At 39.4% G+C, this 17026-nt stretch overlaps 1 protein-coding gene across 4 annotated transcripts in view; it reads right to left on the bottom strand.

Moving 5' to 3' along the window:
• Window positions 1-17026, bottom strand: part of LOC126354409 (solute carrier family 22 member 7-like) — a 237948-nt gene that overhangs the window by 98719 nt on the left and 122203 nt on the right. For all 4 annotated transcript variants that reach the window (XM_050004024.1, XM_050004025.1, XM_050004027.1 and 1 more), the window contains one exon: window positions 14385-14542. In XM_050004024.1, the coding sequence (XP_049859981.1) occupies window positions 14385-14542 (158 nt within the window). The remainder of the gene's footprint in view (window positions 1-14384; window positions 14543-17026) is intronic.

Here is a 17026-nt window from a genome sequence, read left to right on the forward strand (position 1 = left end):
CGTACTTCTAGAAACATGAAAAAGCAAAGTCAATTTGCAACAATTTGCAAGAATCCTCTTCAAATTTAACGAAAATGTGTTGGACTAAATATGCTTTTTCTCCAATAGTTTGAAAAATATTCAAATAAACCGGATTTATGAGGTAAATTGAAATCCAAACATTTATTTTTGTTATTATTATAGATGAACATTTTCTGCTAATAGAAAACTGTTTACGAAAAAATCTGGTTGTACCGTGTTCATAATGTCCTGTTTGGTGCTAATTGACTCTAAAATCATTTTATTACAAATAAATATTTTGACATTAATTTCTTTGTTTCTAGAAGTAATTCACAATGTATTTCTGGTAAAAAATTTCGATTTACAGACTCTTCAGAATGGCTATCCTGATTGTTTCTCTTCAGATTTGGAATAGCCGTCCTTCTTCTTCCAAGCAACTACCAGCTGACATACAAACCTTCTCCTCACTGCCAGTTACAAAAGGAACAGCACCGCCGATGTTAGCAAGAAATCTAAGTCTCCTATGCTGTTCCTGTCATCCCCAAAACGTTTACGTAATGAATTATGAACATGCGTCCTCTTTGCTTCACTCATTCTACTGTGCCGTGAAATTACTTACGGTTCAGCAACGCAGCAGATTGTTTTTCCCTTTTTGGAATGGAGCTGAACATCTTGGATGTATCATTACAGCGATAAAAATGGCTCTGAGCACTATGGGACTCAACTGCTGTGGTCATTAGTCCCCTAGAACTTAGAACTACTTAAACCTAACTAACCTAAGGATATCACACACATCCATGCCCGAGGCAGGATTCGAACCTGCGACCGTAGCAGTCGCACGGTTCCGGACTGCGCGCCTAGAACCGCGAGACCACCGCGGCCGGCTACAGCGATAAGTTGGCTCCATTTTTATTCTGACCCTGGCATTTTCATAGTTGACCCACTTCTGTAACACGATTCGTTCCATATCACTGACCCCGTCCATACTTTTAAAATGTTTACTGAGTGCTTTGTTGTCCCTCACATTCCAAACCTCATCTAAAACGTGAACTGAACTTACAGATTTATATATACTATGGCAGAGTTTGGGTTGAGTTTCTCACTTTCTTTTTTTCGAAGATGTATTCTCAAAACTCCAAAGAATTTGACAGCAGAAAGAACTGAGCGGTCTCTTACTGGAAAAACAGTGTTATGTTCATAAGCTGTTGAAGAGCTTTCCTAAGTACAAAGAAAGTCAAAGCATGTACCACAAGGGAATTGTTATTTTCCCATCCACAAACATCTGCAAAAAGCCTCAATCTGTCATTCTCGATAGGGAACTCAAACTTTTCCAGATAATTACAAAGAGCCTCAGCAGAACCTGTGACGGCTTGATTTTTCTGTCCAGACTTAGAAGTCTGAATTTTTATTATTAGTATCTGTTGCAAAGAGAGTGTGATAGTTTATTAGATGTGAATAATATGCCTCACTGATTGATAGTTTTGGGAAGACCCGAATCTGCTGCATATCAAAGCATAGGGTTGTTGAGTTACAGGGCTTCACCCTCATTAGGTGATGGAAGTTTTCGCCCTTAATTTTTGAGCAACGAAGTTAGTCATAATTTGTAATTTTTCATTTATGGCGTCTATAGCCAATCTATGAGGCATTTTTAGGCAGTAGCTACAAGTATTTGAGGTAGATGTTCCGAAAGGTAAATTAAATTTTTTACACTTGCATTATTCGTCTACGAAGATTTACTGATGCTCATTTCTGAAGAAAGGTGAAATCATTGTCTCTTTTTAGAATAACAGCGTTCCCTACGCTTTAGCCTCAAAAAGAAATTAATAACCTTCTCTGTCTTTGCATCAAACTTCTCTTTCTTGTGATCGCCCCCTCTGCGTTTTTTACAGTCTTCGCCACCCATATGGTTAAGCAATAGTATTTAGAGGAGTCTGCTCCATTTCAAACAGCATTGGAAGAACTTTTGCACTCACTTGTTCCAAATATTTATTCACTGGAACGTTATGGTTAACGATCATTGCTGTTGGCTTCTTGCTATCAGTTCTTGGGCGGCATCTCTTTGCAAAGAAACATGTGCCATCAATGGAATGGGTCGTTGCTCTTCACTTTTGTTTATAACTCCGAATACTTCATGTTTGGCATTAGTAAGAAATGTGCTGCTGTATTATAGCAATTGAAACGACCTCCTTTGTGCTTGCATAGTGATATGAACATGGTCATATCAGCATCTGTGTGGGAGTTCCTACAAAAAATGTTGAAGACACTCATAAACCTGAATGTTAACTTAGTGCTGTTTTAAATCATAGAACTTCAACGTTCTTCAAAATTTTGGCCGGGTCGAAGTAACTATTTCGGCAAGATTTACAGTTCCAACAATCGTTTCTAAATTTTATTTTTATGAAGCTTGCCTCAGATTTAAGTTGACGGGCAAGTTTCGTTTTCTTTTCCCTCTTTCGGCTTCTTCTTTAATTACCACCAGTAGCAATTTCTTCCTCCAAACACACGATTCACAAGATAACTTTCATCATTGAACATGTAGCTGTAGAGAAAAGTGCATAAGTTGTCAGTAATAATACGGTATTGGGGCAACACCCGAATTTTGATATCAAATGGATATGCAAATTAATTAAATCGGTCACGTAATTACCCCTATACACCGCCACCACCAGGTGACGTATTTTTCTCAGTCTGCGTGTCGGCTCCCTTCCCCCTCACACTTCCCTACTTACGCTACTGGGGGGAATTTTGAATTTTGGATAGAGCTTTAAGTTTTGGCGGAATTTCGAATTTTGGTGCGAATTTTATTGTCCCAGGGCTGTGTTGACGTTTATCAGACTTATGCCATTCCCTATAGTGTTCTGTAGAGAGTGGACCGATACCATGTATATCACCTTTAATAGTGTGAGGATGGTGTATTTGAAAGACGTGGTTTTAGGACGGAATTGCCGCATTATCCTACAAGTAAGCAAAATTACCTAACATCAGACCAGGACTTCTTTGTGCTAGAAGAATGCTATTAGAGCTGTGGTGATGCTACTGTACATAGCAATAACACGGTTACATCTCCGTTGGTTACCTGACTGTGGTGGGTACTCTGTCAGTATGCATTTTCATGCAGCACGACGTGGGTGGTACCTCAATGTATGAGCTACCGAAAATACCCACGTCGGTTTTTCCTCTCACTGTTTGCTGGTGACACACAGCCACAACCATCAAAACCGGTACTATGAGTAATAATAGACATGACTGATGCGGGAAGTATGACTGAGGGTATGTACGTTTCTGACTTAAAAAGAAGTATAAAATCCATTAATTTCTTAAGAGACAGAACAGTAGTGTTCTGATTTCGTTATAGTTGGTTTATAATCAGATGGAGTGGTGGATATACACTGACGATGTCTTCCTAGGACACCAGAATAGTGTAGAAGGAAGTAGTTTTGTCACTGTAATAACTGGGGCAGGAAACTTGCAGGGTGGTTGTATGTCTGATATTTGACAAATATATCCTGCATTAGAGTATTAAGAGCGTTACATTGGGCATGACTAATACTTCAGAAGCCATATGGCTTTAACAATATAGCAGTTTTAGTTGCAGAGCTGTGTAGCCATAGGAGTGTGTGTTTATGCTCTACAATCATTTCTCCAATGCCGGTGCCTTCCTGGTAGTGACTACAGACAGTGGAATAATAATTGAGAGTCGATAGCACAGTTAATTTACGTGAAATTTTTCAAACTCCACTTATCTGGACCTCCATCTAGCATAAATTTCACCTTTCTTCTTAACAGTCTGTTATATCACCACAGCACTCCCATGTCTGCTATACACTGATAAGGGTGCACCCTCCTCGAAATGCACACATCTGGAAAAATCACGTGCATTTGCATGGCCGGCGGCTGTGGTAGAGCGGTTCTACGCCCTTCGGTCCGGAACCGCGCTGCTGCTACGGTCGCAGGTTCGAATCCTGCCTCAGGCATGGGTGTGTGTGATGTCCTTAGGTTAGTTAGGTTTAAGTAGTTCTAAGTCTAGGGGACTGATGACCTCCGATGTTAAGTCCTATAGTGCTTAGACCCATTTGAACCATTTTTGCATTTGCCTGGATGCTGTGGGTAAGATTGGTGCGGACTAGTCTTCACTGAAAAGCAGTTACGGATGTTCCTTCACGTGCTGTAGAACCCTCGTACTTCTGGTCAGGTGCAGATTAAATTGGCGACCATGTTGCAGGGAGGATTGGTCAAGGACAATGTGTTAGGGATCTGTCAGTCTCCGACTTTGTCCTACAAATGTGAGAATACACTGTGACACCCATTCACACGGGTGAAGACCGCCAGTCGTAACAGTAAAGTCTGCTCTATGATTGATGTGGTGGAAATATATAGATAACGTAATTGCATCAGTGTGGGACGTTGTCTGGTGTACTTTGGTGTATATGACTGAATGAATCCACTGCACACTCATCTATCTGCACTCGGAATCTAGTATATGGTACTTGCAGAGTATTGTAAAGGTGATTTAACGATGATACTGAAACTAGGAAGCACTCTGCTGTCTCACTGGCTGTCACTGAAATTTCGGAACAGCTGGTAAAGTCTGTTGTGTTCGACCAAATGGACATACTACGCAGTCATCTATCTGCATTCACAATCTAGCATGTGATGTATATGACTGAATGTACATACTGCACAGTCATCTATTTGCATTCGTAATCTAATATATGGTACTTGCAAAGTAGTGGAGGAGTGATTTAGTGACGATACAGAAAGTGGGAAGCAATCTGCTGCGTCATTGTCTGGCATTCATATTACAGAACGACTGGTAAAACTACTGAAACCGATTGCGCTATCAACTGCTGTGCATATTACAGTGCCACATCCCATATCAACGATGTCTTTCGAATCCCATCATCCACTGGTACTCTATTGATTATCACATAATGATAAACTAACACACTTGCTTGGAAGCATTTCTCAATGTTATACACTTGTCCTATTTCCATATGCTTTGATGCCCACCACATTTTCTTATTCACCAGTAAGATAACAGCATTCTTTTTTAATTTCTACTACCTCATGCGTGTTGTGAACAGCATGTTCCAGCGATGGTCAACACTGGAACAGTAATCATGTACATGACTGCAAAATGAGGAAACAATGCTTTTTAAAACAGAACACCGAGACACCCGCTACTCATCATTGTGGAAGAAGAGATTAACCGCATACGTCTTCATCCTCAGATATCTGTTGGAAATGCTCCACAATACTGGAAACTCTTCTAGTTTCCGTATGTTGTCATCGATGTCTTCCACATTTTTGTATATGAGAAACATCGCCTCTGTGTTTTATTTCTAACAACCTGTGTGTTGTAGGGGCTGTATAGTTTACACCATGAAATGTTAAGCCCTCTGTGGGAGCCAATGGACCAACACATATTAATGTCAGTTTAGCACCTGACACAGACCTCGAAGTCATGATAGAAAACAAAGTGATGCTGGTGTACAAAGCTGTAGTCACACACTGATTGTATTTGTTACAGCTGAAAAACAAGATATTAAACTGCTTATGAAGGAACAGTACAGGAAGCTTCTCTTGTGATTGATAGTCTGTTGGAAAAAAAACTTAACGCAGGCCTGAGCCAGCGACTTTGTCCACTGGCCACCTGCTCTAGTGGTATGACACATGTATATCTAATATGTTCTATGTCAACATGCAGGTGGTATTTGTTATTCGACGTATCAAGAAGAAAGAGATGCGGTAAAATCTTATAGGAGATTCTATTACAAGGAGTGGTATAACTGGCTAAAGTTTGGATGCATATAGTTATCTCAAAACTGAATAGATTTTGTAAATAGTCTTCACGGGTTTGCCGCCCGATCACGTTGTGCAAATTCCACAATATTTCCTCGGAGCAACTGAGCGACTCTTCAGGTGGTGCAACCTTGCTCGTGGCTAAGTACGAATCGATTTTGGTCATAAAACTAATATAAATTGGCAGTATCTATTCTCATGGCATTATGGCTGTGTTTATTATTCTCATCACAATTGCATTTTAAAAGTAGATGTTACCACAAGTTCTATGTTATTTCATACTTCGCACTGTCTAATTATAAAGTAGACACCACATGAATTATAGCTCATTGTGGAACCTCGAAGTGATGTTTTCCTCAACATATGAGTAGATTGCATGAAACAGGCTATGATGGTCAAATTGCTTATAAAACCAGAATGCTAGAATCTGCTGCTATTGCGATTGGTTGTCTGATGTATGACACAAACTTTACATACAGGTCAGAAAAGGGGAGCTAGGAAGGAAAAATGTCGAATGTAAGCATGCAGCAAGTACTTGCTTTTGATACACTGGAACAGGGAGCTGTAGTAAAATCTTACAGGAGATTCTATTACTAGACAGGCTCACACGATTTGTTTCGTAAACGCCAGTGTGATATAGCACCACACTGGTGAAATACGACCTGCCATAGTTTACAGAACAGCAACGTCATCCTGAATTATGACCGCTTGTTGTCAAAAGTAAAATGAATGTGTTTTCTACGACATGTGAGCAAATAATGTGAAATGCTGTAATCTATAAAGTTATTTCACATGTCTGAAATTTTTGTAAAACACATGTGCATGGCAGTTTATTTATAGACACTGGTTTGAACGCGAGAGATGCTCTCAGGTCGTGTAATTTGTCAAGCAGGTTGAAAGACATTGCTTAACATTGACATTTTTTCCTTGTAGTTTAATTTCTCCCTGTTTCTTTACGCCGATGGCGATATCGAATTGATGAGGACATTCTGCAGTGACTGGTAGTTTTCACAGCAAAATAGCGAACGTCATGTATAGGCCTCTGCAGTCTGCTCATCTGTAATTGGCGGTGGTGCTGTAGGTTTCCTTTTTCACTTCGTTGGATGTCGCAAAACAATGAGACACGAATTGTATCCTGCAGTTCAACATAAAAACTATACTAATTTTGCTCATGAAACTGAAAGAAAACGGACTGCACCTATTTTCATGGAAAGAGGACATTTATTATCGTCACGGTTGTGTTTTCTTTTTAATGGATGCTCGCTTGTAGGAGCTGCATTCACATTGTCTACAATTGTCACAGTGAAGTGTTTTCACATTCAGAACGGTTGGTGCTTGCTAGGGGGCAGAGTGGGGAACAGTCCAGTGTGTGTGTGTGTGGAGACCCTGGAGGCACCTATGCTTCGTTCAGGGGGCGGCGTGTGGGGCGGTGCGGTGTTGCTACATTTTAGATGAACAAACAAGCTGTACTTTGGGCACCTCTCATTTCTCTCGTTTGTTTACTTGGCGTTACATCCTTTTCTGTTGGCAAAGGACCAGTGCTTGGACCGTCGCCTCAAGGTGGAATGCGTGTCGCTCATCCAGTGGCGGAAGGGCGGTAGGTCGCAGTTGACTGAAAATTCTACTTCCAGATATGACGAGTGGAGACTGTGGCTGGCAAAGGCGGTGGAGAGAGCTTCTCCAAGCAGTGAACGTTGAAAAAGTGATCTGGAGAATTCTCCGTAATTTCGGTTGTTGTTTCAAAGGGTTCCAGTCTTTCCGAGAAATGCATTTAGCAGGTTGGTGAATCATTGTGTTCTTGCCTTTTCTTTATCTGTGAGTGACTTCTGCAGTCTGGTGACAGTCTATCAGTGCCACCAGAAGGATCTCTTTGTGCACCATCAACAGCAAGATAGATAAGGCCGTTACCCCTACACACCGTAAGGAGAGGGAGAGGTGAGGGATGGTGGTCGGGGGGGGGGGGGGGGCAGGGTAACACTGTCTCTAAGATGGTTAGTTCATGACCGTCCGTCAAGGAGGACACAGCCGCAACTCCCACCCCTCTGCAATCTTATGGGATCAGTTTTTGCGGTAGTAGTGTTATGACGATGATTTTTCCCAATCCCCAGTACATGTGTTCCATTGTCACTCGTTGATTAGGAGTGGTGGTTTTTCTTCACGACACTGTTGATGTGTAATTAGAACAGAGAATCATTTTCCATCAGTTGTGGTAGCGTACATTGATCTCTATTACCTGGGCTGCAGGGGAATTGTGCAGCAATGAAGGAGAGGGTAAAGACACACCGTAGTTTTACAGCGCAATTCGGAGAATGCTCAGGAAGCAAAGGCAGTAGCACTCGCAGTACCAGAAAGTTCGGGAGAATGAGGACAGCCAAAAGTTAGTAGAGATTCGTGCTGCTGTAAAAAGAGTGATGCGCGAAGCATTCAACCACTGCCACCGTCATACCTTAGCAAAAGATCTTGCTGAAAACCCAAGGAAATTCTGTTCTTAAGTAAAATCGGTAAGCGGGTCGAAGGCTTCCATCCAGTCACTCACTGATCAGTGTGGCCTGGCAACGGAAGTCAGCAAAACGAAAGCTGAAATTTTAAATTTAGCATTTGAGAAATCTTTCACGCAAGAGGATCGTACAAACATACCGCCGTTTGAGTCTCGTACAGATTCCCGTATGGAGGACATAGTGATGGACATCCCTGGGATTGTGAAGCAGCTGAATGGGTTGAAAATAAATAAATCGCCAGGTCCTGATGGGATTCCAAATCGGTTTTACAGAGAGTACTCTACTGAATTGGCTCCTTACTTAGCTTGCATTTATCGCGAATCTCTTGCCCAACGTAAAGTCTCGAGCGACTGTAAAAAAGCGCAGGTGATGACTGTGTATAAGAAGGGTAGAAGGACGGATCCTCAAAATTACAGATCAATATCCTTAACATCGTTTTGTTGCAGGATTCTCGAACATATTCTCAGTTCGAATATAATGAATTTCCATGAAACAGGGAAGTGATGTCCATGCATCAGCACGGCTTTAGAAAGCATCGCTCGTGCGAAACGCAATTCGCCCTTTTTTCACATGATATCTTACGAACCATGGCTGAAAGGTATCAGACGGATGCCATATTCCTTGACTTCCGGAAAGCGTTTGATTCGGTGCCCTACTGCACACTCCTAACTATGGTACGATCATATGAGATTGGTTGCCAAGTAAGTGAGTGGCTCGAAGACTTCTTAAGTAATAGAACCCAGTACTTTGTCCTTGATGGTGAGTGTTCATCTGAGGTGAGGGTATAATCTGGTATGCCCAGGGAAGTGTGGTTGGTCCGCTGTTGTTTTCTATCTACATAAATCATCTTTTGGGTAGAGTGGATAGCAATTTGCGGCTGTTTGCTGATGATGTTGTTGTGTACGGGAAGGTGTCGTCGTTGAGTGACTGTAGGAGGAAACAAAATGACTCGGACAGGATTTGTGATTGGTGAAAAGAATGGCAGCTAACTCTAAATATAGATAAATGTAAATTAATCGAGATGAATAGGAAAAAGAATCCTCTAATGTTTGAAGACTCCATTAGTAGTGTAGCGCTTGACACAGTCACGTTGATCAAATATTTTGGAGTAACATTGCAGAGCGATATGAAGTGGGACGAGCATGTAATGGCAGTTGTGGGGAAGGCGGATAGTCGTATTCGGTTCATTGGTAGAATTTTGGGAAGATGTGGGTCGTATGTGAAGGAGACCGATTATAAAAACACTTATACGACCTATTCTTAAGTACTGCTCGAGCGTTTGGGATCCCTAGCAGGTGGGACTGAGGGAGGGCATAGAAGCAATTCAGAGGCTGGCTGCTAGATTTGTTACTGGTAGGTTTGGTCATCACGCGAGTGTTACGGAAATGCTTCAGGAACTCGGGTGGGAGTCTCTAGAGGAAAGGAGGTGTTCTTTTCGTGAATCGCTACTGTGGAAATTTAGAGAAACGGCATTTGAGGCTGACTGCAGTACAATTTTATTACCACCAACTTACATATCGCGGTAAGACCACAAAAATAAGATAAGAGAGATTAGGGCTCGTACAGAGGCATATAGGCAGTCATTTTTCCCTCGTTCTGTTTGGGAGTGGGACAGGGGGAGAAGATGCTAGTTGTGGTACGAGGTACCCTCCACCACGCACCGTGTGGTGGATTGCGGAGTATGTATGTAGATGTAGATGTAGAATTTTATGCTCTTATATCTTATATAAAGTTCTGAAAGCTTTTTTATGCTATATGCTGATGGCCACGAAAATTATGCTCTTTATTACAATTGTATGTATCCCACCTTTTCTTATGCGTTCTCTTCACTGTCAATTACTGTAATTCCTTTTCTGTTCATAGATTCGCTTATTTTCGACGGTAGACTTTGAATGATATTTTTTATGTGCTGGTTATTTTCCTTGTATTCTTCCTCCAATTTCTATTGTCCAAATTTGTAATCCACACCTTTGGCGATAACTCTTTTTCTTTCACAATTCCAGTTTTTTAATTGCTTTTTCAATATTTATCTTTTCTTTGAAGAGTCTCTACATAAGCCTCTTCACCATTTTGTTTAACATTTAACGTAATGTAACCACTTCAGGCAGCTCAATTCTGAGCGCATACAGTAAGCTACATAAAAAAGACAGAGCAGCTGAGTGTGTCTATAGTGGCCACAAGGTACATTACCTTCATTTCATCTTACATTTTAATAAGATGTTTGGAAATCCTCTCACCTGATGAATGGAAAGCATGAATGAGAGAGCACAAGGTAAATTTCAGTACCTAAATTTGTGATAGTAAAAGTTGTCTGCCACTGTGACAGAATAACCAACCCTATAAAGCATGTACCAGGTAGCAAAGAGTTTCCGTTCGCCTTCGGTGAAGCTCTTGTATTGGTTGGCACCACACAGTAGGTTCCGGGGGAACAGGACGCTTGTGTTCCAGAATAGTTCATTTGGCAGCGATCCGGGAGACGCGAGACGGACGACACTGACTAAGTGTGAGTGTGCCCATTCACAGTTAATTCATTATTTTATTTTTGTAGATTTCAGCTCCACTAAAAATTAACTGCTTGCTCTCATCGCTCATTGGTTGTTGAGCGGTATACGGAATTTTTCTGGTTAATTTCGGAACTTTACACTTGGCCACGCGTGTTAACCATTGTTCTGCTCTACCTCTGTTAAACATGTTGGCTCGTGATGTATCTTCTCGGTTCAGTCTGATTTAGTTCGTTCGTGATCCCAAGAGTATAGTATAATTGAATAGATTTCTGAAACATCGATTTCAGCTCGGAATCTAGTTTCCGCATGTCTTCGTTGTCTCAGCACGTGTTAAGTACGATTCTGAGAGCCTTAAGTTTGCAGATTGTGACTCACAGTAATGTATTCTGTCCAATTTAGTCAGCTATTCTGAATTTTACCACGCATTTTATGCAGATTTTTTTTGTGGTGACTGTGAGAATTGCTACACAGCACAGTTACTAATTCTCTTGGAAAAACTTTCAAGAATTTCTTCTATGGGGCAACTTTTACAGTTTATTCTTATCGATGAATTCTTGTTCTCTTGCTTCGTGCACTCAACCTAAGGCAACGACCGTTTGCCAATCACTGTGACATGCTGGTGAAGTTTTACATTATTCTTATATTTTTCCTGAATATCTATTATATGTTTGTATGTGCGTGAATGTCACTATTGAAAGATTCCTCTGACGCTTCCATAATTAATAATTAACCATAAATGCTTGGGTCTTCAAGACTCAGTTGTAAATCTAATTTTGTAACTCAGCCGTGTATGCTATGAATAACAGTAACCATCTACCATTTATTAGTTGTTTAGCTTATTAGTTTGTTCAGATGTTCTTCAATAAACGTGAAATTTTTACCAGAGTACATGCATACGTATTCCGTTGCAAACTTCTATTTACAGCCTACTGGTAGGTGTTGTGCGACTGATAAATATACCAAGTTATTTATTTAATATTTATTCAGTTATTGTAAATATGCAGATCAGGCAACTCGCTTCATTTAAACATCAAAGGTTTTGCTATCATCTATATCAAAATACCGTCTTACCATCTTCCATGTTAATTGATCCCTCATTTTTATCGCCACCTGCATCACGACCAGCGATTCACAACCAGGTCTTTCAACGACAGATACCCTTCATCTTCTTCAGTGGTTTCCAGGATAGCTAAATGTAATAAATCTTTTCTGATGTATGCCATTAATAAGTTCGTACTGAAGCAAATATACTTTATTGACCTCTTCTTGCTTCTGTGTAGTAACAGATTTTCATTTAGTAAAAGTGTCAATTTGACACATCACAAGATAGAGATAAGCATCTATATCAAAAGTTCTGTATACTCTTATATCTTTTACTTGTCCTAGAATTCTTCTGTCCATCTCTACATAATCTGTAACTGATCTTTCTTCTCTACTGATTCAAGTATATTGGTGAATAAAATTTATTTCAAAATGTACTGCATTAGTTATTATTAAATCATTACAACTAGAAAAATCTCCAAGTAACTGCTCTTTCTGATTACAAGTTGCTTCCCTGTACAGCCCACAACATTTGGTATAGGATTGCTTTCTGCATTTGCATTAGGGTCACTAAACAGGATAACCTGATCTCCTTGACTACACTGATCCTTAATATTTTGTAGAGTGTAATAAAAATGAATTGACTCCTAAATGATTTCTTTCGCCAGTGCATAAACTGCCGTCAGAGTTAAGGTTTCTCTTTCTATTTTTATGACTGCTGGTTTCTATTTATGTGGATTGCTATACCTTAAGTTGATCTAGCTTTTTGTTGTACTCCACTATAAAACATTATAATTTTCACACTTGCTCACTAGTTTACCGTTTCTCAAGAGTTTTTATGATAGCTTCAAAATCTTTCTGCTGTTGTGAGAATATCTTTGCCATTTCCTCGCCAATTCCTCCTGCGTTGTCTGTAGCTAATCTTACTATTATAGACACCCATTTTCTCTTCTCCTGTTAGAAGTAGTTATCGAGAGCTTTATAGAGAGTTAATTTCAATTGCAAAGCAAGCACCTGCTGAGTACTAAAAGAAATGGCAAACTATCAGTTTATGAAATCATGGTTGTGAATTACTAACACGAATTATTTACACAATATGATCTCAGGGAAGAATGGTTTGGATTCCGGAAAAATGTACGAACATATAAGGCAATACTGACGCTACGGCTTCTGTTGGAAAACAGGTTAGGAAAATTGAAACCGAAGTTTATACCATCTACAGGGTTAGGAAAGCTTTTGATAACGTTAATGAGAATACACTCTTTGAAATTCTTAAGGTAGCAGACGTAAAACACAGGGAGTGAAAGGTTATTTACAAATTGTGTAGAAATCAGACGACAGTTGAGTTGAGTTGAGGAGCATGGAAGGGAAAAATTGGTTGAGAAAGAAGTGACAGAGATGTTGCCTATCGCTGATCTTATTCAATATTTAGATTGAGCAGCCTGCAGAGGAAACCAAAACAAAATCTGGAGAAGGACTTAAAATCAGGGAAACAAAGAAAAACTTTGAGATTTGCCAGAGACATTATAATTCTCTAAGAGACAGCAAATGGCTTGAAAGACGAGTGGAACAGGCAGTATCGCGAAAAGAAGAAATAAGATGCACATCAGCGGAAGCTAAACAAGGGTAACGGAATTTAGTCGAATTAAATCAGTTGGTACTGAGGAAACAGGATTAGAAAACGAGACTTTTTAGGTAATAAAAGGGTTTTGCTATTTGGACGGCAAATAACTGACAATAGCCAAAGTAGAGAGAATATAAAATGTAGACACGCAATGTCAAGGAAATCGTTTCTGAAAAAGGAAAATTTGTTAATATCGAATATAGATTTAAATGTTAAGAAGTCTCTTCTAGAAGCATTTTTCTGGAGTGTAGCAATGTACAGAAGTGTAACTTGGACGATACACAGTTTATATAAGAAGAGAACAGAATGTTTTGAAATGTGGTGGTACAGAAGTATGTTGAAGATTAGATGGATAGATCGCGTAACTAATGAGGAGGTAACGAGTAGAATTGGGGAGAAAAAAAACTGTGATATAACTTAAATACAAGAGGGTATAGCTTATTAGGAAATATTCTGAGACATCAAAGAATCACCAGTTTAGTATTGAAGGAAGCGTGGGGACGTAAAAACCGTAGAGGGAGACCATGAGATGATTAGAGTATGTAGATTCAAAAGGATGTGGGTTGTAACTCTCATTTAGAGATGAACAGCCTTGCACAGGATAGAGCTGCATGAAGAGCTGCCTCAGACGACTCCTCGGAATAAAAACCACTACAAAAAGCAAGCGATACGTAATGGCAGTAACATGGGAAACGAAAATACAATTCTGGTACGGAATGGAATTTAATCTGAAGTCTCAGTAATGAATGGTAAAACTTTAGCATGCATGTATTTAATTTTAAAGGAACACACCTCACCGCTGATAGCATAAGAAACTGTGAGCTGTAAGTCATAATATTTGAGTGCAACAATTATTATAGATCAGCATGTAATAATAAGTGCTACAGTACTGTTGGATGGCCCTGGGTGACTTACCTATGGATGCTGCCGACTCAAAGAACGGACCAGTTGCGCCTGCCGCCAAAGATTGCGCCAAGATAAACAGTACCATCAGTGAGGGTGCCAACACCAGCACTAATCTGCTTGCCACTATGGCTGCCACACAGAGAATTATTTGTGGTCTTCGGCCAAAACTGTGCACACAAGACAAAGAAATCAAGCTTCACAAGACATTAATCACCTTTTAAATATTGTAGCTCTTCTTAATTACAAGAAATCTGTGATTGGAGGACTGGACAGGGATGGGGAAACTGAACTCCAGTCTTCGAACGGCACAGTAGTTCGTTGTCACTGAGCATTGGTGTAGAGACGCAGAAATCGAACATGTAGGACTGTCACTGTGTGAAAGAGCAAACTCTCACTGTATGACTACTTCAAAAGACAGATGATTATGCATTTATATCAGAAAAGCAACACCGTTCAGATCGAGATATGACCTTAGTATACATATTGAACATATTGAACTATCAGCTATTTAATTAATAGAGCCTGAAACGAAATGAATCCTTTTGTGTATATACTGATCTGCCAGTGGTAGTGCGGGCACTGTTTCAACAAATCAACAGAGGTTTTAGATAGAGTCTCAAGTACAAAAGTCAACATAATTGTGAGTGAAGGTATAAACAAAAAGTTATATATGAAACTAATAGCTGGTATGAAGTAAACAGAGAAACCAAAATAAATGTAAAATTCTCTAAATTCTCAATATTATTAAATTGAACTTTGAAAAGAGACTTCTGACACTATCCTCATCAACATCAATGTCTCACAAAAACAAGTGGGTCCTCATTTCAAGAAAAAGATTAATAATGAGAGATAGTTCTTAAGTTTCTATCATAGGTACAGAAAGATTCATAGGAAGGCGCTGATTGCTGCAAATAAGGCGTTTAATGACAGAATAATACACAATGCAGAGAATAAAGGAAATAAAAATCAGAATGTTCTGTCATAAAAAGGAAACAGAGAGAGAGGAAAACAGAGACATAATAACATATTGAAAAGCAATAAAACATTCACGCCACCTAGCAGGGTAAATGAGAATTTTTCAAGGATTGCAGAGAAGATACATAAAAAATCTCCCAAACTGAATGTAACACCTGTAGTTAATTATGCACTAATTACTATGATGTTACTACCTTTCACAGAGCATGAAATCAGTAACATTACATAAAAAATAAAAAATAAAAAGTGAATAGGCTCAGAAGAAGTACCAATATGTGTACTGAAAGAATACATAGAGTACACAAGCTCCCTTAACAAACATAATAAACGAATCTTTCACACCAGAAATTTCCAGAGTATTAAAAACAGGCAGAGTTTTACCTCTGTTAAAGAAAGACCGTGGGGAAGACATAGATGATTATCAGCCAATTTCTTCACTGTTACCACTCCCAGAACTAATGGAATCAATTTTCAAAGACAGATTAATGAACTGCTTGAATAAATACAACCTTTTAAGTAAATCATAGTTTTGTTTCCGAAAGCGATGGGATTCCCAACAAAGATGAGTGTGTCACATGCATATTTTTAGATCTGGTTAAGGGTTTTGATACTGTTGACCATAAGATTCTGCTAAATAATCCAGAAGTGTTAGAACTAAGAGGGTACGTACTCACTGATACTGATCGCAACAAGCAGTTAGTGTATAAAGAGTATGGGATAACACATACCTGAAAGAAATCTAAATTTTTAGTAAACCGTGTATCAAAGACGCAACACATTACTAAAGGACTTCCTCAGGGTAGCGTTTTACGACCAATAGTATTTCTGTTGCATGTCAATGACATTCCCAGTAGCGTTAGTCATGATAAAAAAATTCTCTGGGTTGATGATAAAAATATCATAGCCACTTAGAAAACAAGAGAACTTCTTGCAGAGAAAGCAAATTAAACCTTCAAAAAATTTTACAATTGACCACTATGCAATAAGATGACGTTGAACAGAAAGAAAGGAAATTCCATCCATTGTGATTATTGAGGGAATATGAAATTGTTAAATTAAATTTATATGGCATCTCCATAGGTTATAACAAATGCAGAATTTATAAATCAGTGCTGATTGTCAATTAAAGTAGTGTGAACACACAAAGGTAACTGCAAACAGGATGTCATGAGCATGTTATCCTCTTTGAGTCATGTCATCAATGTAGAAGAACCAGTGCCTTTTAGATACATTCTGTTCGTATGTACACTCAATCCTTAGCTGTGGCATTGTTTTCTATGGAACAAATGAATAAAATATGAACACAGTTTTCAAACTGCAGACAAGGGCCATAAGAATAATAACCGAAAACAGAAGTAGAGTACATTGTAAAGATCTGTTCAAAACACTGGGGATGTTAACTGCACCATGAAATCAAAAATAACTTTAATAATTACTGTACAAACAGCTCAGTGTATGACCGTCGAACAAGATTGTACTTGCATATACTAATAAAAAATAAATACAAAACTGAAAACAGCATTTTATATCAAGTGCTCTACCACTTGCCCACGTAAGGCAAAGGTCCCGAGTTCGAGTCTCAGTCCGGCAGACAGTTTTAACCTTCCAGGAAGTTTCATATCAGCGCACACTCTGCTGCAGAGTGAAAGCCTCATTCTGGAAACGTCCCCCAGGCT

Source organism: Schistocerca gregaria, chromosome 3 (genome assembly GCF_023897955.1).
Source record: "Schistocerca gregaria isolate iqSchGreg1 chromosome 3, iqSchGreg1.2, whole genome shotgun sequence".
Classification (NCBI taxonomy): Eukaryota; Metazoa; Arthropoda; class Insecta; order Orthoptera; family Acrididae; genus Schistocerca; species Schistocerca gregaria.